The sequence below is a fragment of the Artemia sp. Qi Xiang Cuo genome, chromosome 7 (assembly GCF_049724085.1).
Source record: "Artemia sp. Qi Xiang Cuo chromosome 7, ASM4972408v1, whole genome shotgun sequence".
Lineage (NCBI taxonomy): Eukaryota > Metazoa > Arthropoda > Branchiopoda > Anostraca > Artemiidae > Artemia > Artemia sp. Qi Xiang Cuo.
The window spans coordinates 26,776,446-26,801,812 of record NC_142800.1 but is presented as its reverse complement, the minus strand read 5'-3'; the positions used below and the strand labels follow the sequence as shown (position 1 = coordinate 26,801,812).

Here is a 25,367-nt window from a genome sequence, read left to right as displayed (position 1 = left end):
AGGGCTGAGAAGTCCTTCAAGAACCCTTAGAGGAAACCCCGTCCTCTCCATGTACAGGTCTGACAATGACAATAGAATCATATGAGAAACCATTTCGGAAGATGCATTGTTATTACTTATCCTCCTTTGCTAGCGAATTTTAGCTGAAGAATTTGGAGGTTTTGTAGAGAGGGGACTAGTCAAATTTCCTTACTAGGAAGAGGCCCTTGCGGAATAGATACAAAAAGACATTTCTTTCAAATACCCCCCCCCCCCTGCATAGACATAACAATAACTACTTTATTAAGCAACAAACCTTTTTGGATGAGGCACCCTCATCATTCTTGCTGCCTCTTCCGCCTAATCCAACAAAAAAATTGGCGACTAATTTGTCCTTCTGCTTTTGCAAGTACTTCTTTCCACTAACAGTTGGTTGAGGGGTCTTGCGTCTTCCTACCGTAGACATTCTAGCAGTCAATCTTACTCTTTGTTTTTTCTCTAAGAAAACAGAACTAATGAATAAAAACATAACATTCTAGTTATTTTTTGCCCAAGAATCACAAGGCGGTAATAAGAGAAAAAAGAGGCCAACTAATTTCCCCTTTTGTTTCATCAATACTTCTTTGTAAATAATTTTGCCAGTAAATCTTACTTAAATAAGTACTTTACCAATATTTTTGTTTCGCCAATACTTTGCCAATAAATCTTAATTATTATTTTTTTTTGTAAGAAAATAAACTAATAAATAAAAAAAGGCAGCAGTATTTTAGCTATTTAATGCCTGTTAACCACAAGACAATAACAAAAAAAGAAAAAGAAAACAGAAAAGGACAACCACTGGGAACTTAATGGTACAAAATTGGCAAATAATTTTGTGAAGAAAGACTAAGAACCAAAAAAGCAACAATATTTTTAGCTATTTAATGCCCATCTACCACGGGACTCACAAAAAAACCTCAAAAACGACAAAAATCGGTAACAAATTCCCCATTTTTTTGCCATTGCTTCTTTGTAAATACTACTGACAATAAATTTTATTTAAATAAATTCTTTGCCAAAACTTCGCCAATAAATCTGACTTTTTTTTTTTAGAAACAAGGAACTAATGAACAAAAACGTAAAAACCTTATTTTAGCTATTTAATGCCAAATAATTGCAAGGCAATAAAAAAAGGCAAGACAACATTAAAACTAACAGTTAATTTTCCCTTTTATTTCGACAATACTTCTTTTTATTACCAGACGGTTGAATGGACTTCCATCCAGTGGGAATTCTAGCAGATTTATTTGGTATATAGATAATAATAATAATAATAAAAAAACAATGAACAAAAATAGAATATTGTTGCTAATTAATACTCATTCACCGCAAGACAACAATCAAATAATAATAAAAGTACAAAATAACAACACAAAAAGTTTTTAAATACCTTCAAAGAAAAAAGGAATCGAAAAAAAAATTACAAACACCTTCAAAGAACAAGAAAAAGAACTCAAAACGACAATAGCATTTGTACACGGTATTTTGGCAACAATTGAATAGAGTAAGAAGTAGACAACTTCTATAAATATTAAAAAAAACCCAGCAAAATACAAAGTAAATAAAAATCAAAGGAAATTAAGAATATCATCTTATTTCTTGAGAAATAGCATGAATTAATACCTTTTTACTCAATAAATTTACATATTAGGTATAATCCTTTTTTTTGTCCAACATCGTAAACAATTAAGAATTTACGTATTCACTTTACCCAAACATTGTTGGTATTAGAGATGTTCCTGTTTTCAAGGGTTATTCACAATAAATCCTAAAAAACGCTCATTATTACGTTAATGTGATGGCTAAAAAAAAAAAAAAAAAAAAAAAAAAAAAAAAAAAAAAAATATACGTCTTAGCAATTTCGTATTAAGTACATCTTGGGGATTTTTTGGGGGGAGAGGGGGTGCATCATCCAAAATATTCACAATAACTTTTAAAAACGCTCATTATCACGTTAATGTGAAGGCTTAAAAAAAAATCCAACAATTTATACGTCTTGGAAATTTCGTTTTAAGTAGATCTTGGCAATTTTTTGGGGGGAGAGGGGGTGCATCATTCAAAATATTCACAATAACTTCTAAAAACGCTCATTATCACGTTAATGTGCAGGCTAAAAAATCCAACATTTTATACGGCTTGACAATTTCGTTTTAAGTAGATCTTGGGGATTTTTTTGGGAGGGAGGGGGCATCATTCATAATATTCATGATCAGTTCTAAAAACGCTAATTTTTATTTTTTTTTTTTTGGCAAAAAAAAACAACAATTTATACGTTTTGGCCATTTGAAATAAGGGCCACGTTAATTTGAAGTCTGAAAAAAAAAAAAAATCTGGCAATTTCGTTTTAAGTAGATCTTGGGGATTTTTTTGGAGGGAGGGGGAGGGGGGTGCATCATCCAAAATATTCACAAAAACTTTAAAAACGCTCATTATCACGTTAATGTGAAGGCTTAAATAAATCCAACAATTTATACGTCTTGGCAATTTCGTTTTAAGTAGATCTTTGGGATTTTTTTTGGGAGGGGGGGGGGGATCATTCAAAATATTCATAATAAATTCTAAAAAAGACCATTATTATGTTAAATGTGAAGACTAAAAAATTAAACAATTTATATGTCTTGGCCATTTCGTTTTAGGTAAATCTTCTAGATTTGTTTTGGGTTGCATAGCTCAACACAGCTTGAAAAACTGCATAAAGAAAAGACTTTCACTAAATTTCATCCAAAATATCACTAGAGATAGATGTCCGTACCAGGACTTACTAATCACAATTGTTTTCCCTAGAGATATTGTTTTTCTCATTCTCATAATTTTTACTCAAAATTACTGAGACACAAATTTAATTCTTAGAGATGCTCCTACCTCTAAAGTGTTTAATTAATGAAAGTAAGATGGAGAATCAATAAATTTCTTATTGAGGTGTTCATCTTGACGATATCGTCTTAAATAAATTTCTGGAAATGTGTTGGTTGCAAAGTGTAAGCTTGAAAAACTACACATGGAAGAGACCTTTATGTTGCCTGTGAAACATGCGATTTTACGACAAGCATACTACCCAAAAGGAGACATAGCACCAAAAGGAGACGATAATTATGTCATTAGATTTATAGTCACCAATTTATAGTCATTAGATTTATATCATTAGATCTATTCATTCATCGAGTCGAAAAGGAGACGTAGCACCAAAAGGAGACGATAATTATGTCATTAGGTTCATAGTCACCAATTTATAGTCATTAGATTTATATCATTAGATCTATTCATTCATCGAGTCGAAAAGGAGACGTAGCACCAAAAGGAGACGATAATTAAGTCATTAGGTTTATAGTCACCAATTTATAGTCATTAGATTTACATCATTAGATCTATTCATTCATCGAGTCGAAATTATAATATTACTTTGACGTTTTTTAAGAAACAGCTGTAAACGCGCCAGGGAAATACAAAGAATTTAACACTATCAGATGTTCTAAACTTATTTTTCCGCATAGCCGTATTAAAAAAAAATGTTAAGGGAAGTTACAAACGTAAACCACTTGATTAATAAAGCGATGGAAATAACAGAATTTTCATCCTTCATTACTACTGCTACTAACAGCTCACTGTAGCAACAAGCCCTTTGACGCCAACAAAAGCTACACACTCTTCCTCCATTCACACCACTCCAATTCATTGAAATATTGAAACCATAATAGTGCAAAAACATTAAAATAACACAAAGCCTTCACAGGGAACATAAATCGGAACTAAATTTCACCCAAAATGTCAGATACGAGGTGTACATGCGATGACCAAGATAAGGACTTATTAAAAACTAATTAAATGGGTTTAACTTGGAACTTGCTCTGGGAAAAGAAAGGGGCAGATATCTCCAATATGGGGTCAATTTATACCCCGACACAATCTCTTGAGAATCAGTAACCATGAAAAAACTTACCCTTTGGGGGGATGGCATGATCGATTTCAATTGAGGTCGTCCCTTTTCCTTGCTCTTTAGACCATGGAACATAACTGTAAAATAATTTAGTATTAAATCCAGTGAAAAAAAAGAAAAATAATGATTTATTTCTGTTTTCAATCCATAAATGTTTTTTCAATTCTGAATCCACAGATTCAGATTATTAAGTCAATAATTCAGTTCTGAATCCATAAATGATTATACATCACAAGCTAAAAAAAAACCTGACACAATGTTTCCATACAACTAACAAGTTTTGATACCACAGTGGCTTACGCATGGCAATATAAGCAAATATAGGACAAAAAACGAGATTTCACAACCAATGCAAAAAAAAAAAGAAAAAAGAAAAGTGAAATTTATTCTGCCGAGACCTCTACCTAGCCATCCTTGGTGCAAAAAGAATAAAAAAATAGATAAAATTCATGAAACCAAATTAAAAAATATAACTCACTAACACTGGCCACTATGTTCAGATGTACATTCTCAGATGATCATTTTTTTTCTTATTTAAATTCAAAAACAGTTTCGGCAGAAAGTCTTCAAATATGCAAAATTCTGACCATGTAAATTTACCCCCTTCAGAAACCCAAACAATTAAACGCTGAGACCAAACGAAACTAAACATACAATTTTGTAGATAGAGCAATAAAATCCACTAGTGAAGGAAATAATGCTTAGTAAAGCAACCAAAGAAGGTCCATATTACACAACATCTTTAGGACACATTACCCTTGGATATTATAATATTCGATTTGAAATATCTGATAAAATTTAATATATATATATATATATATCATACTTTCGCCTGATTGTAATTTCCTTGGAACAAGGCTCACTATTTTTTAAAAAATAAAAGGTAAATTATTCTTTTATAATTTTAACTCGAAAAATAGAAAGGTCGTTGAAGGCTATGTCTCAGGTAGGCTATTAGAAAAATTATTATGCAGTAAGGACGTTATTAGGATGGCTAGTTTGTTCATATTGTATTTTCATATATTACATTTTCTTGTTTCTATATTACATTTTCTTATCCTAATATTGTTTTCTTGAATGCATTTATTTTTTAATTTAAGGAATTTCACAGCAAAAAATTAGCTGCCAAGGCTAGCAGGCAGTTGCAAGACCCTGTTATCATAATGACAGGAAATGTGCCAGTATGGCTATGTCAGATTTGTTGGACCTTCCCTTTTATTCTTACGTTTGAAACGAAACAGTTATTTTTCTACGCCACTTCAAATGATAGAGAGCGATTTTTGCATAAGCTTATTGAGGCATCCCCCGAGTTGAATAATAGTGTAGATAAGGTATTGTGATTTATCTATATTTATTTTTTTCGAAAAATTAGGAACTCAAATTGTTGAGACAAAAAAACATTAAAATTACCAGCTTTAACGTTTGTCCTCATATCAGACCCAGGCTGATAAATAAATATAAGATACGGTATATCTTTTTAGAAGTTCGATTGAAAGTAATAATATATATATATATATATATATATATATATGTGTGTGTGTGTGTGTATATATATAATCCAAACTTTCGGAAAATTTCGGATTTAATCAGAAGAAATGTCGGCCTTTAATTGAAATTAAGTTTTATTACTATTTAGGATTATTCTGAATTCTCCTAGCGCTCCTGGGTACCCTGTACTAAGAATCAAGTGAGTCTTTGTCAATACAAGACAAACATAAAGTGACAGAGCTATATCTATATTGTTTATTTTATATATACTACTATTACTACTAACAACTCACTGGAGGACCAAGCCACGTGAGGTCAAAACAGCTAAGCACGCTCCTCCTTCGTCCCAATCTATTCAAAGCATATCTTTTTAAATCCTCCCAGGAGGTTCCCATTTCCTTTAAATCTTTCTCTATGACATCCTCCGACCCCAACCGCGGACGTCCTAGTTTCCGATTAGCCCTAGACGGTGGGCCAACCAGGGAGATATTTAGACATCTGCCATCTTTCATTCGAAAAACATGCCCTACCCATCAAAACCATCACATTACATGGCTAGAAAGTGGAATTGAACCACATTTTTTGCACAGCCTACTGTTTGAGATATGGTCTGGTCAATCAGTCAGGTACTCAAAATTATCCGTAGGCGATTTTTCTGGAAAATATCTACCAAATTTTCTTCCGTTTTTCAGAGCGCCCATGCCTCAAAACCATACTTGATCATTGTTATCACTTTAGCTGCCAATATTCTAATCTTGGTTCGTAGACTTACCTTCCTATTCTTCCAACTTTTTTAACTGTAAAAAACACCCAGAGACTTGGCTTATTTACTTTTTAACATTTTCACTGCACCCACCGTCTTTACTAATAATTAATTAAAAAAAAAATTCCGAAAAATAAATTTTTTAAAGAAAAGTAAAGGCTATTTTAGACTTAAGCTCAGCAGATACAAATACTTGTTAAAATTCAAACTCAAAACGACCGGAAATTACTATTAAAGAATATATGAAACCCAAAACGGACAGAAATTAAATAAACTATCATGGCAAAAAACATACAACAAGTAATAATATAAATGAATAAATAGATCTTAAAGCGAGTAATGCTTAGATTGAATACGCAAATCAATCTTGAAACGAAAAAAAAATTCCTATTGAAGTATAAATGAAACTTAAAACGAACAGAAATTAAATAAACAATCAATGTAAACAAACGTACATTAGATATTAATGTAAATGAATAAATAAATCTTAAAACGAGTGAAACTTAAATTGAATATGCAAATCAAGCTTGAAATGAACAAAACTCCCTACATAGAAAAGTTTGGGTATCACCTCCTTCTCTTACTGTAAAAGTTTATAGCCTACTGCGTAATTGGCGCTTTACTGAAGACCAATTTTATTACAAATATTTTATTTTGTACTTAATATTGAAAATAAACATTAAATTATAGTAAAATTTTGAACTGATGATCTTTCAGCAATTAATATCATTATACATCAAATATTCAGTTTAATTTATTAGCTCTTTTTAAAGTTGTTCCAGACGAATATAGTTTTATTACAAACAAGTTTGAATACTGCCTCCTTCCTTAACTGTGAATGAAAACCAAAAGCCTACTGCGTCATTGGCACTTAACTGAAAACGAATTATATTACAAATACTTTCTTTTCCAGTTCTTACTGGAATACACTTACAGCGAAATAAATTCTTGAACTGATGGATCTTTCAACAATTAATATCATTATACATAAAATATTCTATTTGATGTTGTTGATACTTTCCAAGACTGTTTAAGACGCATATAGTTTTCAGTAAAGCGCCAATGACACAGTAGGTTTTAGACTTGTACAGTGAGAGAAGGAGGTGATACCGAAACTCTTGTTTGTAGTGATTTTTGTCGTTTCAAACTTGATTTGCATATTCAATTTAAGTTTCACTCGTTTTAAGATTTATTTATTCATTTACATTAATATATATTGTACGTTTGTTTACATTGATTGTTTATTTAATTTCTGTTCGTTTTAAATTACATTTATACTTCAATGGCAAAATTTTTTTTCATTTCAAGCTTAATGTGCATATTCAGTTTAAGTACTACTCGCTTTAATATATATTTATTAATTGATAGTATTCCTTGTTGTATGTTTTTTGCCATGATTGTTTATTTAATTTCTGTTCGTTTTGGGTTTCATTTATTCTCTAATAGTAATTTCTGGTCACTTTGAGTTTGAATTTTAACAGGTATTTGTATCTACTGAGCTTAAGTTTAAAATGGCCTTTACTTTTCTTTAAAAAGTTAAATTTTTGGAGTTTTTTTAAATTAAGTTTAGTTTGTTTTTGATTGCAAAAAGTGTCAAGTTCTAATAAATTCCTTATTTTAAAATCAAACTTTTTAAAATAAAATTAAATTCTCACCAAAGTATCAAAACTGGTATCAAAGTGAAAAAATGGGTTTGTGTCAACCTCGGAGTTCTGACGTTGGAACTATTTTTGACAAAATGGCTATCTCAAAATTTTTATCGGATGGGTTTAGGGAAAAGGGACGTGGGGGTGGAGGTTGGGCTAATTAACCTTCAGTCTCTATTGAATCTTTAAAAGTAAAATAGATCTTTCTATTTTCAATCAAATGAGCCCTCTCTGGAGTTTATACGAGCATCCCTTCTATAAGAGCCATATATATCCCCAGAGTATAATTTATAACGCCTTCCCCTAGGCCCTGAGGGGTTGTATTGACACCGGAGTTTTTCTTGTCCGAACTTTGAACTATTTTTAACAAAATGTCTATCTCAAAATTTTCATCAGATAGGTTTAGAAAAAGAAGGCATGGGGAGGGGGGGCTAGTTCCCCTTTGATCTCTTGTGACTATTAAAAAGTCAACTTGAATTTTCAATTTACAATAGAATTGGCCCTCTCTGAAGTTTTTGCGAATACCCCTTTCAAAAGAATAACACTTGCCCCAAGGCGTAACTTACAACGCCAGCACCTGAGACCTGGGGGGTTTTAACGACACCTGAGATTTTGTTATCTGACTTTTGAACAATTTTTAACTTAATGGCTATCTCAAAATTTTTATCTGATGCATTTGGAGAAAAGGAGGCGGGGGGGGGGGGGGTGGCGAGTTGCCCTCCAATCTTTCTTGACTCTCAAAAACTGAACTAGAACTTTCAATTTCCGATCAAATGCGCCCTCTCTGAAGTTTTTACGAGCGTCCCTTCCATAAGAACAATATATACCCCAAGGTCATAACTCACAACGCCTGCCCTTGGGCCCTGGGGGGCTGTGTCAACCCCGGAGTTTTCGTTACATAGTCTTTGAACTATTAGAAAAAAGAAGCTATATCAAAGTTCTTGTCGGATGGGTTTAAGTAAAAAAGGGCGTGGAGGGGGGGGGGTAGGTGCCCTCCAATCTCTTTTGACTCTTAAAGAATGAACTAGAACTTTCAATTTCCAATAAAATGAGCCCTCTTTGAAGTTAATACGAGCATCCCTTCTATGAGAACCGTATGTGCCTCCAGGGCACAACTTACACCGCATGATCCCGAGCTCTTGGGGGCTGTCTCGTACCTGTACTTTGTGTTGGATGATCTTTTAAGTATACTTAACAAAATAGTTATCTTAATATTTTTATCGGATTCATTTGGGAAGAAAGGGTTGGGGGGGGGGGGGGGCTGGTTACCTTCGATATCTTTTGACGCTTTAAAAGTGAACTAGGTGTTAGTTGCCTTCCTATCACTTTCGACAATTAAAAAGGGAACTAGCCATTTAAATTTCCAATCGAACGAGCCCTTTCTGAAGTTTCTACGACAACGCTTTAATAAAAACCTTAAAAGCCCCCAGGGCATAACTTATAACCCTTGCCCTGAGGGCTGTGGGGAGGGGGGTTGTTGTCCTCAAAGAACTAATTTCACTGGGGGGTTGTGTCGACACTTGAGTTTTTGCTATCTGACTTTTGAGGAATTTATAACTTAATGGCTATATCAAAACTTTATCGGATGCATTTGGGGAAAGAGGGGCGTGGGGGGTGGCTAGTTGCCCTCCAATCTCTTTTGAATCTCAAAAACTGAACTAAAAATTTCAATTTCCAATCAAATGAGCTCTCTCTGAAGTTTTTACGAGCATCCCTCCAATAAGAACAATATATACCCCAAGGGCATAACTCACAACGCCTGCCCTTGGGACCTGGGGGCTGTGTCAACCCCGGAGTTTTGTTATATGGTCTTTGAACTATTAAAAAAAAGAAGCTATATCAAAGTTCTTATCCGATAGGTTTGAGGAAAAAAGGGCGTGGAGGGGGAGGGCTAGGTGCCCTCCAATCTCTTTTGACTCTTAAAGAATGAACTAGAACTTTCAATTTCCAATCAAATGAGCCCTCTTGGAAGTTTATACGGGCATTCCCTTTATAAGACCCATATATGCCCCCAGGGCACAACTTACAACACCTGTCCCCGGACCTTGGGGGGTTGTGTCGTCACTGGAATTTGTGTTGTATGACCTTTGAACTATTTTTAACAAAATAACTATCTCAAAATTTTTATCGGATGCATTTGGGAAAAAAAGGTTGGGGGGGGGGGGCGGCTGGTTAACCTCCGATATCTTTTGACGCTTAAAAAGTGAACTAGGTGTTAGTTGCCTTCCAATCACTTTCGACTATTAAAAAGGGGACTAGCCATTTAAATTTCCAATCGAACGAGCCCTTTCTGAAGTTTCTACGACATCGCTTTCTATAAAAACCTTATAAGCCCCCAGGGCACAACTTACAACCTTTGCCCTGAGGGCTGTGGGGGGGGGGGGTTATCCCCAAAGACCTAATTTCCAGAATTTTCAACTACGTTGAACAAAATGGCTATCTCAAAATTTTTATTGGATGTGTTAGGGAAAAGGTGGACGTGAAAGGGGGGTTAGTTACCCTCGAATCCCTTTCAACTATCAAAAAGGGCACTAGCCCTTTGAATTTCCAATCGAATAAGTCCTTTTTGAAGTTTCTACGACAAAGCTTTCTATAAAAACCTTATATGCCCCCAGGGCATAACTTACAACCCGTGTCCTGAGGGCTGTGGGGGAGTGTCCTCCTCAACAGCATAATTTCTATCTGGAAATCAACTACGTAGAACAAATTGGCTATCACAAAATTTTGATTGGATGTGTTTGGGGAACTGGTGGAAATGGAAGGGGTGTTAGTTGCCTTCCAATCGAATGAGCCCCCTTTGAAGTTTCTACGACAACCCCTTCCGCATGTAGTGCCTCTGGAAAAAAAATAATAATAAAAATGAAACACTGGAGCCGTATAGCCTTTACTATAGGCAACACTATAGCGTTGCCTCTGATACTACATAGGTAAGTGAAGCTGTCCACTTAATCCATCTTATCCTTACCCAACATCACCTTATCATCTTCACTGATCCCTAGCCTTAGCCACTTAGTCTTCTTAACATTAATTTTCAAAACCTAAACATTAATTTTCAAACAAATTCTTCACCCTGACCTCGCAAAACTTCTAAAAGCTCATTCATTTTGCTAAGACTTTCATCTACGATGAATGAATCGTCAACATACTCTAAGTCTAAGAGAGTATTCCTTCCCCATTCAATTCCATGTTTTGCCGTTGTCTTTACTGTGCTTCTTAAGACAAAATCCATGAAAATGATCCATATAAATTTGGATAAAAGGCAACCCTGCTTAAGTTCTGATTTAATATGAAACCAACTAGTAAACCCCAAACTTTCAAAGAGCAAAGAGGAAAGGATTTCATTCATAAACATGCGCAAATAAGCAGTTCATGCGATTCGGCAGTCCCACATTCGGTATAAGAGGAATTTGTCACCAAGGTTCAACATGCTTCGGCAAAACTTTGGTGGAGAATTGTCAAGGAGGATTTACCGTCTTCCAACGGGACTTCAATTCCTTCTCTACAGATTTACGGGACTGTGGTACAAGATCCACAGAAAAGGTTGAAGCTCTTGCTAAGGCTTTTGCCAAATTCTCGAATCTGAATGAAGACGGTAGAGAAGTGCGAAGTTTCTCGGACCGAACCGGTACTGTCCTGGATCGTGTGAATTTTTCTGTTCCTAAGAACCTTCGCATTTTGCGGCATCTTGATGTGACCAAAGCCACAGTTCCTGACAACATACCAAATGTTGTCCTCAAATCCTGCAGTGCCGAACTAGCTGGACCATTGTCATATGCTTTTTCGGATATGCTTTCGCTGCAGAACCTTCCCACAAACATGTAAATCCGCCCATGTTATACCTTCCCTAAAGCCAGATGGCGATCCAACGAGTGTGGGCTCCTATAGGCCTATTAGCCTCCTACCCTGCGTTAGCAAAGTCTATGAGAGGGTCTCTAATAAACATTTCAACAGTTCCTGGAATCAAATGACCTTCTAGGCGGTCGCATATAAGGATTCCGGAGGAACATTCGCCATTAGACTGCCTAGCGGCAGAAATAAACCTGAAATTAACCGTAGCGCCATTAGACTGCCGCTAGGCAGTCTAATGGCGAGGCATTTCTAATTCTGGCAAGGGGGTACCATATTAGGCTATTGTCATTCGACATTGCCAAAGCTTTCGACGAAGTATGGCACCGTGGCCTGCTAAAGAAACTCCATGCGTAAAGTTTTTGTGGATGTCTGTTAAGAGTGATTGAGAACTTTATCGCAGATCGTTCACTCCGGGTTGCCCTCGACGGGTTTATTTCTTGCAAATATTCAGTGAAAGCAAGTGTTCCCCAGGGCAGTGTCTTGGGATCTAAACTCTTCCTTATCAACATAAATGACATGGGAGACAACCTTGCAAGCCCTCTGCATCACTTTACCAACGATACCACTGCACACTCTGCCATCCCAAAACACGAAGAGCCAACACAAGCCTCCCTTTCCCTACAGATGGATCTTTATAAAATCGAAAAGTGGTCTGATACATATATGATCAACTTTAATGCATCAAAAACAAAGAAGCTTTTTATTACGTGATCAAAGGTGCCGCGTGAACACCCTAGTTTCATTTTCAAAAACGAAACAGTAAAGAGAGTCGACGAGCTTCGTCTACTGGGGATTCATTTCTCCACAGACCTCTCTTGTAATGACCACCTTGATTGGGTGAGAGCCTCCTGCGCAAGAAAACTCCCTTTCGCTGCAAAAACCTTCTTCCATCCAGCCCGATCATCTCACTTTAAAATTCTTGTATCAGGCGCACAGCTGAATATGGATATCCGCTATATGCTGGTGCCCCGAAAACACTGTTAGCACCACTCCAGAAAATCCAGAATAGGGCAAATAGTGCGGGCTGCGCCTCTACACATGACCCACTCCAGCTTCTAAATAAAAGTTTTGATGTACCGTCGATGACTGTTTTCTAGACGTATATGAATTCGCCTCCCTCAAACGAGCTCTCTCGCATTGTTCCCACCTTTGTCCAACCAACAAGGCAGACGCAGACACAAAGCTCGCTCCAGTTATCTAAAGGATGAGACGCCAAGAACCGAGTATTTGAGGAAGAGCTTCATCAGGCGGTGCACTTCTATCTGGAACAATCTTAAAGGGGATGTTATTCTGCAAATCCCTCCGTCGACTCTTTCAAAAGAAGGTTCAAAAGACATTTAAAACCTCGCGGGTTCAAAACAAGGTAATTGAATATCGGCATATCAGATACCTTTAAGTACCTGGCGCCGTGAATATAGGAATACAAAATAAATAAATTAAAAAAGACACCGTCAGCGACTTCAAAAACTATTTTCCCAGAATTAATCCATCCATCTTTTACATTGTCAAATTTTAAAATCTCCTGTTTAGTAAACAGCTTTCCAGGGAAAGTTTCTCTAAAATTCTCATCCTCGAGTCTACCAACGTCATAGTTTCTTGGAAGGTAGTTACGCTTCCTAGATTTCAGCTTTGAATTAACTCTTGACACTATTAGATGGTGATCTTTACTTTCAACATCAATAACATCCATTTCTATATACCCTAGTATCTTGTATTGATACTGACAGTCTTTTGTTTACAATAAAATAATCAATAAGGTTAGCTGTCTTACCATCAAGTGTGTACCGTGTTAACTTATGGACCATTTTATGACCTAATATAACTAGATTGTTACACCTACAAAATTGCAGCAGTCTGAAGCCATTACTGTTTTCTTTTCCTACACCAAATTTACCTCGGCTAGGATACCATCTATCCCTATTTCTACCGACCAGGGAGACAAAATCTCCTAATAGCAACACCATATTTCTACCTGGGACCCTGTCTTTTTGTTACTGTAGCTGTAACTAAAATTCATCTGACTCATTACTATCTCTCTCAGTCGCTTCTACAAGAACATATACTACTATGACTGATACACTGCACTGTTTAGTCATAATGAGCGACTAACATTCTATTATTATTACCTTCCTAACCTAAAACAGACTTAGCAGCTTCCTTATTCATCATGAGCCCTACTCCCTGTCTATGTACCTCATCCTTCGTGCCTGAGTAAATAAATTCTATATCACTCAAATTCATGTTTCCTACCCCTGGTAGCCTATATGAGTTTCTGAAACTTCTAATAAGTCTAGTTGGAAGCGTCTGAACTGGTCAGTCGAAATGTCGACACGATAGTTTATTTTTTAACGTTGTAACACTCCAAGTTACAATTTTCATATTCTTTATACTAATATACTTTATACAATTTTCCTATTCTTTATAAACTATTTTGGCCTCAGGAAAATCTATGGTCCCAGAACCAATGAAGGACAGGGACCCACGCATCTTCTCAGGCTTACACTGAAGTAATTAAGCCGGCTGAGAACCAGACAGCAATAAGTCCCTTGGACCTCAAATTGAATGGAGGCTTTGTGCAATCCTGGACCCATCTTGGTCACAACATGGTTTTCAGCCCTTGGCGATGCTCTTCTATCAACAAGAGTCAAAATACTACACAGACAATGTCAAGCCTATTACCTTTTGCTCATTATATATTCATGCCTACAAATATTACGCTACTAATGGGAGGTACCCAATAATGAATCAATAAGCTAGGAATAGGTTTTCAGCCCAAAAAGCCCACAAAAACCGATCGAACCCAAAAGAATTATCCATTAGTTAGAATCCAGTGCAAATGCTGTGTCGTTTACTAGGCTACAATTTCCTCTATGGGCGTCTCTCCTCAAGATAAACCTGCAGCGCTGTTACCAGTCACAGTTTTGATTAGGAAAACTAGTGAAATGTCCACCCTGACGCCACTACGAGGCCACACAAGCAAGAATTTCCCTATCGGGGATACGGTCGGAGAAAGTAATTTATGACGGAGCGGATACCCCAAACCATCTCACAGCACGGAACAGCTCCAATCTTTTGTACCCAGCCTATCCTCATCAGGGCATTCATCATTTAAATAAGTCAAAACATAAAAATGTAAAATAAGTTTAAAAAAAAGTCAAAACAAAAATAGATGTTGCTTACGTAGTTACAGATTCATCCTCGTCATCACTTGAGCCACATATTTTTGGTGCACTTGGTCCAGCCGATGTGTTCGAATTCGACGCACTGGTAGCATTCGCACTATTATTCTCAGACCCTCCTTGATCAACAACTGGAATAGCCGCTTTGGAAGATTCGATTAACTTCTCCATTTGGTAAATAACCCCTAAAAGCAGAGAAGTTTGAGCATTGACGACATTTTCCAGAAGAAGAAGATAATACACTTCAATAAATAAAGAGAGTTTACAGTACAAATGAACAGTACAAAAACAAGACTGAATTACCACTAACCCTTATTCAAATAAGTGTTATAAGAAAAACCAAAATAGCAGTAAAACAATAGTTTTCCTTTTTTCCGACGCTGCTCAGACCTAACTGCACGACTGATGGATGAAGAATAGCACGGGCCATCCTTGAATGAATGAATGAATTTATTTTATGACCCGTCAAAAATAAAAGCCATGGCGATAGAGCACAGCAAAAAGAAAGACCTCTCTGGTCTTTAGAGGGTTAAGACTATATTTCTGTTCGTTTTAAGTTTTGATATGGCTTGTTACTTCTCTTCGAATAAGATCGTGTTTGAAAACATTGCTTCTTTTTTATTAATGACAAAATGAGATTTTATTCCATTAAAAGTCATTTTCTTACAAATGATCATCCGAAACTAATAGTTAGCACCTCCGTAACTGCAGTGACGACTAACAGAGAGTCAATTTTGTTTGGAATCTTTTTAATACATTGTTTTTTCTTATCGAAAAAATGTTTCTAGACAAAAGAAAATGTTTAATAGCATATGACATGATCAAGATGGCTTATTTTTTTATGACAAAATGACTTATTTTGATGACAAAAATGACAGGATGACTTATTTTTGACAATATGGCTGCACACCTCAACAGGGCTTGAAACCGGAATTTTGCGTCATTTATTGCACCGGTGCTCTACAGGCTGGGTCATTAGACACCAAAGGTGCCTGAACAAGCTCAAACACTAACTCCTAAATCGGTTTTCAATTTAGTACATGAAAAACCTTGTACAAGAAGTAATTCTTGTGCCGCAAAATGCTTCAACTTTGTTTCTCGTTGTTATCAAAAATCCAAGATGACAGATAATACTAATTAGCTACAAGTTAACATGAAATTAATTATGCTATACAAGGAAAGAGTTAAATCCTAAAGCAAAATCAAATAAAAGCACATGAAGTGGCAAATAATAGATTCAAGAATAGTAGATTCATGAGGTTAAATGTAAATAAACGTCATGAATCAGCCAATGAATCATTCCCCCCCCCCAAAAAAAAATCGTCACTTATAAATTACTATATTACCAGAATAAGGATATCTCTATATGTGGTATCATCAAAACAAGGAAATTTGTTCAAGAAATTGATTCAGAAGAATTATATGAAAAAAAAATGACGATTCGGCGACAGGGATAAGGGGCAGACCTGAGGGTTCCTCCCGCTGCGCCAATGATAGTCGAAACATATGAAATACACAATACAGAAAGAAAAAGTTTCTCGATATGTGCTTTTTTGGGCTTATACGAATAGAAAACTAAGAAATTCAGATAAAAACCATAGAAATGTGACAAACCTTCTCTCCTATAATGAATTCTAAATTCTCTAGGAAGTTTTTCCAAAAGGATGCATGCCAGTTGCAATGCTGGAACAGTGATGTTGATGTTATTTGTCGATAGCATCGTAGCTATTTGTCCAGACATATCGGGAGGTTTCAAAAAACTCTAAAAAAAAAGAAGCGAGAAATAATTAGAGTGAATAATAGGGTAACATCACTTTCCAGCCGGTTTCAGTACCAGAAAGAACTCACTTGGCAACACAGCCTAAGCAAAACTCAAAATTAAAGGAAAGTGAAAGCCTATTTTTGGGGCTAAAATAAACGACTTAAAAAATGGCGTTCACCTGACGAACGATGAGACGATTGATCCCATCCCTACATTTTGGAAAATATCTTCTCTGTTTTGTATTTTGGTTGAAAATGACCCTTTTTCGGTTGAGATGACTAGGGCACGTTCTGCGGATGAAGGATGACAGATTGCCAAAGATTGTCGTTTTCGGCCAACCGTCAAGGGCTAAACGAAAAGCAGGTCGTCCGTAGTTGGGGTTGAAGAATGTCATAAAGAAAGATTTAAAAGAAACAGGAACTTCCGGGGAGGGTGTAAAGAGGGAGGCTTTGAATAGATTGGGATGGAGGAGGAGCGTGCGTAGCTGGGTTGCCTTCAGGCGGCTTTTTGCTGCGGTGAGTTGTTCGTAGTAGTAGTTATCGGTAATTTAATTGAAATAGAATCAGCAAAATTACTCACCCCCTAGATTTTGAAAAATACATTTAAGGAGTTCACGCTTTAGTCGTCACTACTTTAAGGTCAATATACTTTCATTTCATGAAATAGAAAACATTCATTTCACTTTCATCATGTTTATCGATATTTTTTTTTGTGGTAAACCTGAGACTGTATGTAGATATTAAGAGGGGGGGGGGAGGGGGTAAACTGGAAGTGACACTGAAAATCAGAGGAACAAAAATTGTGTGAATGTACTGAAGTAAGAATTGTGCTTGCATAGTGTTTACTTCAAAACATAATATAAACTCCACTTTTGCTAAAGGAAAAGAGCAGTCCAGTGCTCTAGCGCTAAAACCTCAAAAACTACTACGCAACTACTGGAAGGTCAAATAACCTGTGTGTGGTGACTCAATTAATTAATTAATTGACATAACCAATAAAATATAAATGAATACACTAAAAAAAATTGAAGAAAAATAATAATAAGAAGAAAGAAAAAAGAAAAGAAGAAAGATTCTGCCCTTTGGTTTAAATGAAGAAACTGATTCAGAGCCCGTAATGCTGTTTCGGAGGTTATTCCAGAAGGTTACACTTACAAGACGAAACACATGTATATCACTGTATTTATCTTTTCACATACTAGCTTATCAGCAGGATATTTCAGTTTAATATCCTGAAAAAGGCACAGAACCAGTGTTTCCCCTTTTTTCCAATTTTTCGGAGAATTGACCGGAATCTTCTAATATTTCCAAGCATAAATTAGGCTCCCTTAGACCCCTAAAAATTGCTTGAAAATCGTAATTCCTCTGAATTTTTGTTTTAAAATAGAACAACATAGATTATTTTCCTCAGTTATTGTTTGATAAAACTGGAATTGCAATCACTAAGCGGGAGCCTAAATAATACGGGTAACTCGAAAGTTTTAAAATACTTAAAAATTTAGCATTGTTAGTACAGATAGTCGTTTAAAATTTGTCATTTTTTTGTGTTTTAATTATCCTGGTATTTACTGTTAGTTATCTATTCATGACTATTCTACGTGGTATTCACGCTTTAATTCTTCTAAGCATTGAATATTGCTTGATTGCAGGCATAGACGATGGGTTTATTCGCATTCCATAAAAGGATTTTGGAGCCAAAGCCAGCAATTTTTGAGAGCTATGGAGTGAAAATAAGTATTTTATGGGAGTACGGCAGTCTGACTCAGTATTTACTGTACTACAAAGCACCGTATCAGCGGAAGCACTTTATAACATAATGTGTGGTTAATTATATTCTTTCCTAAGTTATATAGATTTAAGTCCAAAATGGTAATAAAAGAATTTTAAATAGGTTTGAGTAAAGAATGAGGTATTGTTTACTTGATCGTTGTTTAAAATATAGCTAGATATTTCTAACAATGACATGAAACATGAACCTACATTAACGATACCCTAATCGGTTGTTCCCTGATAATTGGAGTCACAAGTTTTCCAAGGACTGGAGTAGGACTCTAAGGATTTCTAACGGATCCTTATCTCTACTATGTATTTTTAATATTTAACAGAGTTACATGACATAGCATATGTTCGCGATCAATTTTTATTACGAATAAAACACAGCCTTGGGGTTTCAATTTTTCTTTTTAAATTGTGTTTTTTTCCCTTCTGGTCCCAAACGAACGATAGATAAAGTCTGAACATACCAGATTAGAGGACAAATTGTCTACAAGGGCTTAAAGTTTTAAAAATTAGCAGAATATTTACTTCCGATTCTGACATCACTCGCGTGCTTTCCCATTATTTTTGGGTCAAAAAAAAAAAAAAAAAAAAAAAAAAGGTATAACACTCTAGATTGGGGGATGACTTGCCTTTTAGCATTAAATGTTTGAAAATTGCATATATTTTTTTTCCAGACCGGTTGCATTTACAAAAAAAGTTAGACTCTCAAAGCACAGTTTATTATGGTGCTTCATATGCCAGAGGCGACAGTGTTTGGTGCGCATGCAACCTAATAATAGTAACCAAGAGTTTTAACTATGTAACATCAAAACAAACAGATACATCAATCGCCAGAAGCGAAATTGTTTAGGCTTAACACCCTTTCTAAAAAACCTAATAATTATAATTATATTAACCTACAAAGAATGCTTTATAGAAAATACAACGTTTTTACAATTTATGTTATATCATAAATACAATTTAATAATTATATTTAATCATTACAGTAATTAAATATAATATAACAATTATATTTAATTTAATATATTTAATTACAATAATTATAATTTAACGTGACCTCCGAACTGTAATCAATATTTACTTCATTTTAGATATGCTTCTTAAGTGGAAACCAGACGACACGCGTCGACGAAAAAGGCCAAAAAACACGCTTCGCAGGACATATGAGCGGGACAGGAGAGCCCTTCATACATCTTTAACCATAGAGTGGGAGGACATCTACGCCGCAGCTCATTTGCGGGATGATTAGAGCTGTTAACGAGCGCCATGTGTACCTCTGGAGGTACAGGAGGAGCTAAGGTCTAAGGTTTCAGATGGAAATATCGAATTTTATTTAGTTTAATGGAGACACTATTGTGCTTGCATTATTAATCTTGGGTGAATTGTCAAGTTCCGTTTTAAGAATCTTGAATATTTAACGATTAGAATTTTTCGTTTCTAGAAACATAAAAATGCACAAAAATTTCTGTGAACCGAGTAAAACCTATGAAACAAAGGAGCTATGAATATTATATCATATACATGTATGAAATAAAGAAACTATGCATATAATATATTATAATGTAAGTACATAAAAACAAAGGAACTAAACAAACAAGGCTTCTTCAAAATGCGATATACATAGGTACATGTGTCTTTCAAACTAGACTAAGCAGCAAAAAAAAAAAAAAAAAAAAAAAAAAAAAAAAAAAAAAAAACTTCCTATTTACTTTACTTTTAAACTTTTGAAAAAAGAATTACGTACTGCCACTATGTGTCCAGGAAATGTTGATTTAAGGATCCTCAAGAGGAACTCATGATCACCACTACTAAAGAAATTCTACCATTAAATTCAAAAGTTCCTTGCACCTAGAAAGGATATAATCCAATCCATTCCCCAAGATAACGCATAGCATGTAGGTTCGCGGTCAATTTGGGAAATTAAAACCCATTCAATTTGTTAAAAGTGGTAGATACACCAAGGATGTATCCGTTTGTTAGTCGTGGATATTGGTGAGTCTTTTGCTTTCTAAGTTACGCTTTTTTGTCTTTTAAAGTTTTCTTCTGTTAATTCTGATTCTATTTGTTGTGGGGTTTTTTTTCTGCGTTCTTAGGCTTTTTAATTCTTTCAATCTGGGTTTTATTCGTCTTCATTTTGCTTTTAAAGTTGTTTATTTTTCTTATTTTATTTTATCCGTGTTTAGTTGGTATTTTTGTTTAGAAAAAGTGAATATCTTTCTTTGGAACTTTTTCTTATAGCACTGAACAAAGGAAGCGGTTATCCTCCCAAAATATTCGTATTCTTTTGTCCAGTGTTTTCGTTTGTCTTGCAAAACCCCACTCTGTATCTTCATTTTTTTACTTCTTATTTTTTGTTAGGACGAGTGACGAAAGGCCTACTGAGATATGAGCAGAGATATGTAGCCATCCATGGAGGCAAATTATGCATCCATATATTGTAATCACGTAGCGACATTATCAGGTGGAGTAACAAAAGCCACACTGATACAAGAGCCAAAACAAGTAGCTATCCATATAGCCATATTAATACAGCCATGTCATGTATCCGTATTATTTAGCCATATAAAAGTGGACACACGCATATAACGTAGTCATGTAGGCATATTTTTTAGGAAGAGAAACGAAAGAAACACTGAGATAAGAGCCGAAACAAGTAGCTATCCATATAGCAATATTCATACAGCCATGTCATGTATCCGTATTATTTAGCCATATAAAAGTGGACACAGGCATATAACGTAGTCATGTAGGCATATTTTTTAGGAAGAGAAACGAAAGAAACACTGAGATAAGAGCCGAAACAAGTAGCTATCCATATAGCAATATTAATACAGCCATGTCATGTATCCGTATTATTTAGCCATATAAAAGTGGACACAGGCATATAACGTAGTCATGTAGGCATATTTTTTAGGAAGAGAAACGAAAGAAACACTGAGATAAGAGCCGAAACAAGTAGCTATCCATATAGCCATATTAATACAGCCATGTCATGTATCCGTATTATTTAGCCATATAAAAGTGGACACAGGCATATAACGTAGTCATGTAGGCATATTTTTTAGGAAGAGAAACGAAAGAAACACTGAGATAAGAGCCGAAACAAGTAGCTATCCATATAGCCATATTAATACAGCCATGTCATGTATCCGTATTATGTAGCCATATAAAAGTGGATATAGGCATATAACGTAGTCATGTAGGCATATTTTTTTAGGAAGAGAAACAAAAGAAACACTGAGATAAGAGCCGAGACAAATAGCCATCCATGTTGTCTAATTATGATTCCACATTAAGTAGCCATGTAATGTAGTAACCTTATTATCAGATGGAGTGACGAAAGGCACATTGAGATAAGAACCAAGAAAAGTAGGCAGCCATGAAGCCAGATAAATGTGAACGAATTATGTATCCATATTGATGTAGCCAAATTATGTAGCCATAATGATGCTAGCATAGCTATATAATGTAGCCATATTATCAGGAGTAACGAAAGTCACACTGAGATAAGAGCCCAGATAATTAGCCATCCATGTAGCCATATTAATGTAGCCATAGCACGTATCCGTATTATGTAGCCATAGGCATATGATGTAGCCATATTATTAGGAGGAATGATGAAAGGCACACTGGGATAAGAGCCAAGAAAAGCAGCGATCAATGTGGCCACACTATGCATCCATATTAAAGCAGCCATTTCCATATAATGTAGCCATGACTTGATTTTATTAATCAAAAACACTATACACAAAATTGGTACAAAGGAAACAGAGGCAACTCCTACGTTTCCTTTAATAATAGAGGAAAAAAAATAGCAAAAAAAGGTACAAATGAAACAGAGGCAACTCCAACGTCTCCTTTAATAATAGAGAAAAAGAAATAGAAAAAAAGGTACAAAGGAAACAGAGGCAACTCTTAAGTCTCCTTTAATAATAGAGAAAAAAATAGCAAAAAAGCAAAAAAAAGGTACAAAGGAAACAAAGGCAACTCCCAAGTCTCCTTTAATAATAGATACAAAAAAAATTGCAAAAAAATAGAAAAAAAAGGAACAAAGGAAAGAGGCAACTCCTACGTCTCCTTTAATAATAGAGAAAAAAAGAAAAAAAATTATAAAAAAAAGGTACAAAGGAAACAGAGGCAACTCCTACGTCTCCTTTAATAACAGAGATAAAAAATTGAAAAAAAAGGTACAAAGGAAACAGAGGAAACTCCTACGTCACTTTTAATAATAGAGAGAAAAAAAATAGCAAAAAGAAAAAAGAAAAAAAAGTTACAAAGGAAACAGAGAGGCAGCTCCTACTTCTCCTTTAAAAAAAGAGAAAAAATAAATAAATAGCACTTCAACAACTCTCATGGAGCACAGAGGAATAAAAAAAGAAATATATCGAGGAAAAAAAACACAAAGAAAACATTGACTCACGGAGATAGGGAAGGGATTTACAAAACAAATTATAAATAAATCAATTATACATTCAATTCCTACTACTTTAAGCGGAAAGGACTACCTCTTTTAGTTTATTTTTAAACATATATAGTGATGGTGATTCACTTGCTATGTAGTCATATCATTAGGAGTAAAAAAGAAGGCACACTGAGATGAGCCTAGAAAAGTAGCCTTTCACGTATATTAATATCCAGTAGAAAATTGTGAAACAAAGGACTTGGATGCCCTTCCTATAAATCAGTGTAAAACAAGAAAATTAATATAAAAATTTGACAAAATATGCACTTCTTCTTGTTTGGAAAGGAAATAGCAGATTAATAACAAACCATTAGAAGCTCGGGCGGAGAGAAGAAAACCATCTTGACAATGACGGATAGGCACTTGTGCTTGACGTCCGAATCGGCAGAACTTGCATAAATATCCATCAAAGGACCAAATAGGGTGATAATAGTTCTCTTTAAAGTTTCTGGATCATTCTATAAAAAGTTTATCAAAATCAACCAGAATGTAGTAATAATAATAGATAATGCAATAAAAATAGAGAAAACAGCAAAAAGCGATAAGAATAGATACCGGAACATAATATCTGAATGGTGATATAAATTACTCATAATTTGAAACAGAAGATAAGGACAAGATCCCTTTGTATTGCCAGGTTGAGCTAGTTTCCACCAATTAGAAAATTAGATTTGGGTAATGAATTCACAAAATTAAGCTTGATTGGCTAAAATATTCGGTACAAATCGGTTCAAAAAAAAAAAAAAAACTAGCCCAATCGTTTGTTCTAATTCGGGTAATTTTGACGAACAATTTACATTATTTAAGCTGGCATAATCCAATGAGACTTGGATGCCACGCAGCTATGCACTCACAAAGTAAATACAAAATCATATACTAAACTAAAAAATTATGTTTTCAAATTCGATCATTTAACTTCTATGTCCGCTAAAACCTAAAAGATTTCTACACAAAGTTTATAGTTACATCGCGGCTGTATATTAAGATACTTAGAAATATGATATATTCATCCCCAAAATATTAGTCTTCAAAAGTCAACACCTAGGATCCGACATTTCTAGTCCAGAAAGTAAAATATCTTTTAAACCTTTTGATCTCTGTCAAACATTTTAATCCTATTTTTATGCAACAAACATTTCACTCGCGACTAGAACTGGATCTATAGCCTGGAGGATATAGAAGGCACCCGCTAACTAAAATAACTCTCAAATAAAAGAAGAAAAAATCAAGCTAAAAAAAGCCCGATAGTACCCTGAAGTTATTATATTATATTCTTGTTGTCACCTGCCCTACAACTCTTTATTCTCATGTGTGTTTCATGTTTTCACAAAGATCATTCTGGTTTGATGATCCCATTTTAATTCTATTTTTTTTTTGGCGACAAACATTTTACTCGCGTCTAGAACTGGAACTATAGCCTGGAACCTGTAGGAGGCATCCGTAACCTAAAATAACTCTTTAAAAAAAAGAGGAAAAAAAGTCGGGTAGTACCCAAAAGTTGCGATATTATTTTCATGTTGTCCCCTGCCTTAGATCTCTATATTCTCATGTATGTTTCATATTTTAACAAAGATTCTTCTGGTTTCCTAACGGCACGTACTAAGGATCGCGTAGGGATTCGCACTCTTGCTCCCCAGACACCTTGATATTTCTAAACAGTTTCTACATTTTTAGTGTAATTGACACACCTAGTATTTTTTTTTTAGTTATGCACGTCTACCCCCCCCCCCCCCCTTTGAAAGAAGGTCCAGCATATGTGCCTGGTATCAAGCGAGGGTAAATAATATTTTTCCTAAAGCTGTTGTTTTCACGGAAGGACTTGGGATCACATCAGGTATAAGTAATTTTTTTGTAAAAAAGACAAAAATGATGTGCAAACAGATTCAGGGCTTTGCAACAAAACGGGAAAGGTAAAAGAGTTAAATAACAAGAAGGGGGACTAACTACCAGCCCAAACCTAACAAACAAGCCTCTTAGTTATGAAATAAACACACAAGGATTACTTAGTATCGCCAACTAGTCCAAAATCTAGTTAGTTTGCAACTTTAAAAACCTAGTATAGGGATAGACACTCCTAATTCCCAAGTCCCTAAATCCTCTTTTATGCCACAAAAAGATTAATTTAGCTTCAATTCAGAAAAAAGTGTGAGGGGAATGGATCTTGACGATTTTCAATTCATTGCAGCAGAAAATTATGAAAAATAGTAAAAAAGGACATTTACTCTAACTGTAATTTAAAAACCTATTTAGGCTAAAAAAGCAATGTAATAATGAGGCAGTCTTGAACAGAAAACTATAAATCTATATAAGTACTATAAAACTATATGAATACTATATGAAAACCATAAAACTACGAGAAAACTAAAAAATATAAAACTATATGTGTTTTGAACAGTCTTGGCAAATAAATCAACAGTCTGGCAAATAAAGTTCAAAATTTAATTCTACTATAGTATTTATGGTTATTTTAAATGTTATAATAAGTACA

General features: G+C 35.0%; 1 protein-coding gene across 4 annotated transcripts in view; it reads right to left on the bottom strand.

Moving 5' to 3' along the window:
* Positions 1-25,367, bottom strand: part of ctrip (E3 ubiquitin-protein ligase ctrip) — a 155,084-nt gene that overhangs the window by 51,246 nt on the left and 78,471 nt on the right. For all 4 annotated transcript variants that reach the window (XM_089092141.1, XM_089092143.1, XM_089092142.1 and 1 more), the window contains 5 exons: positions 23,188-23,337; positions 16,492-16,639; positions 14,879-15,062; positions 3,956-4,029; positions 296-477 (listed from right to left, as the gene is read on the bottom strand). In XM_089092141.1, coding sequence (XP_088948267.1) covers positions 296-477; positions 3,956-4,029; positions 14,879-15,062; positions 16,492-16,639; positions 23,188-23,337 — 738 coding nt within the window. The remainder of the gene's footprint in view (positions 1-295; positions 478-3,955; positions 4,030-14,878; positions 15,063-16,491; positions 16,640-23,187; positions 23,338-25,367) is intronic.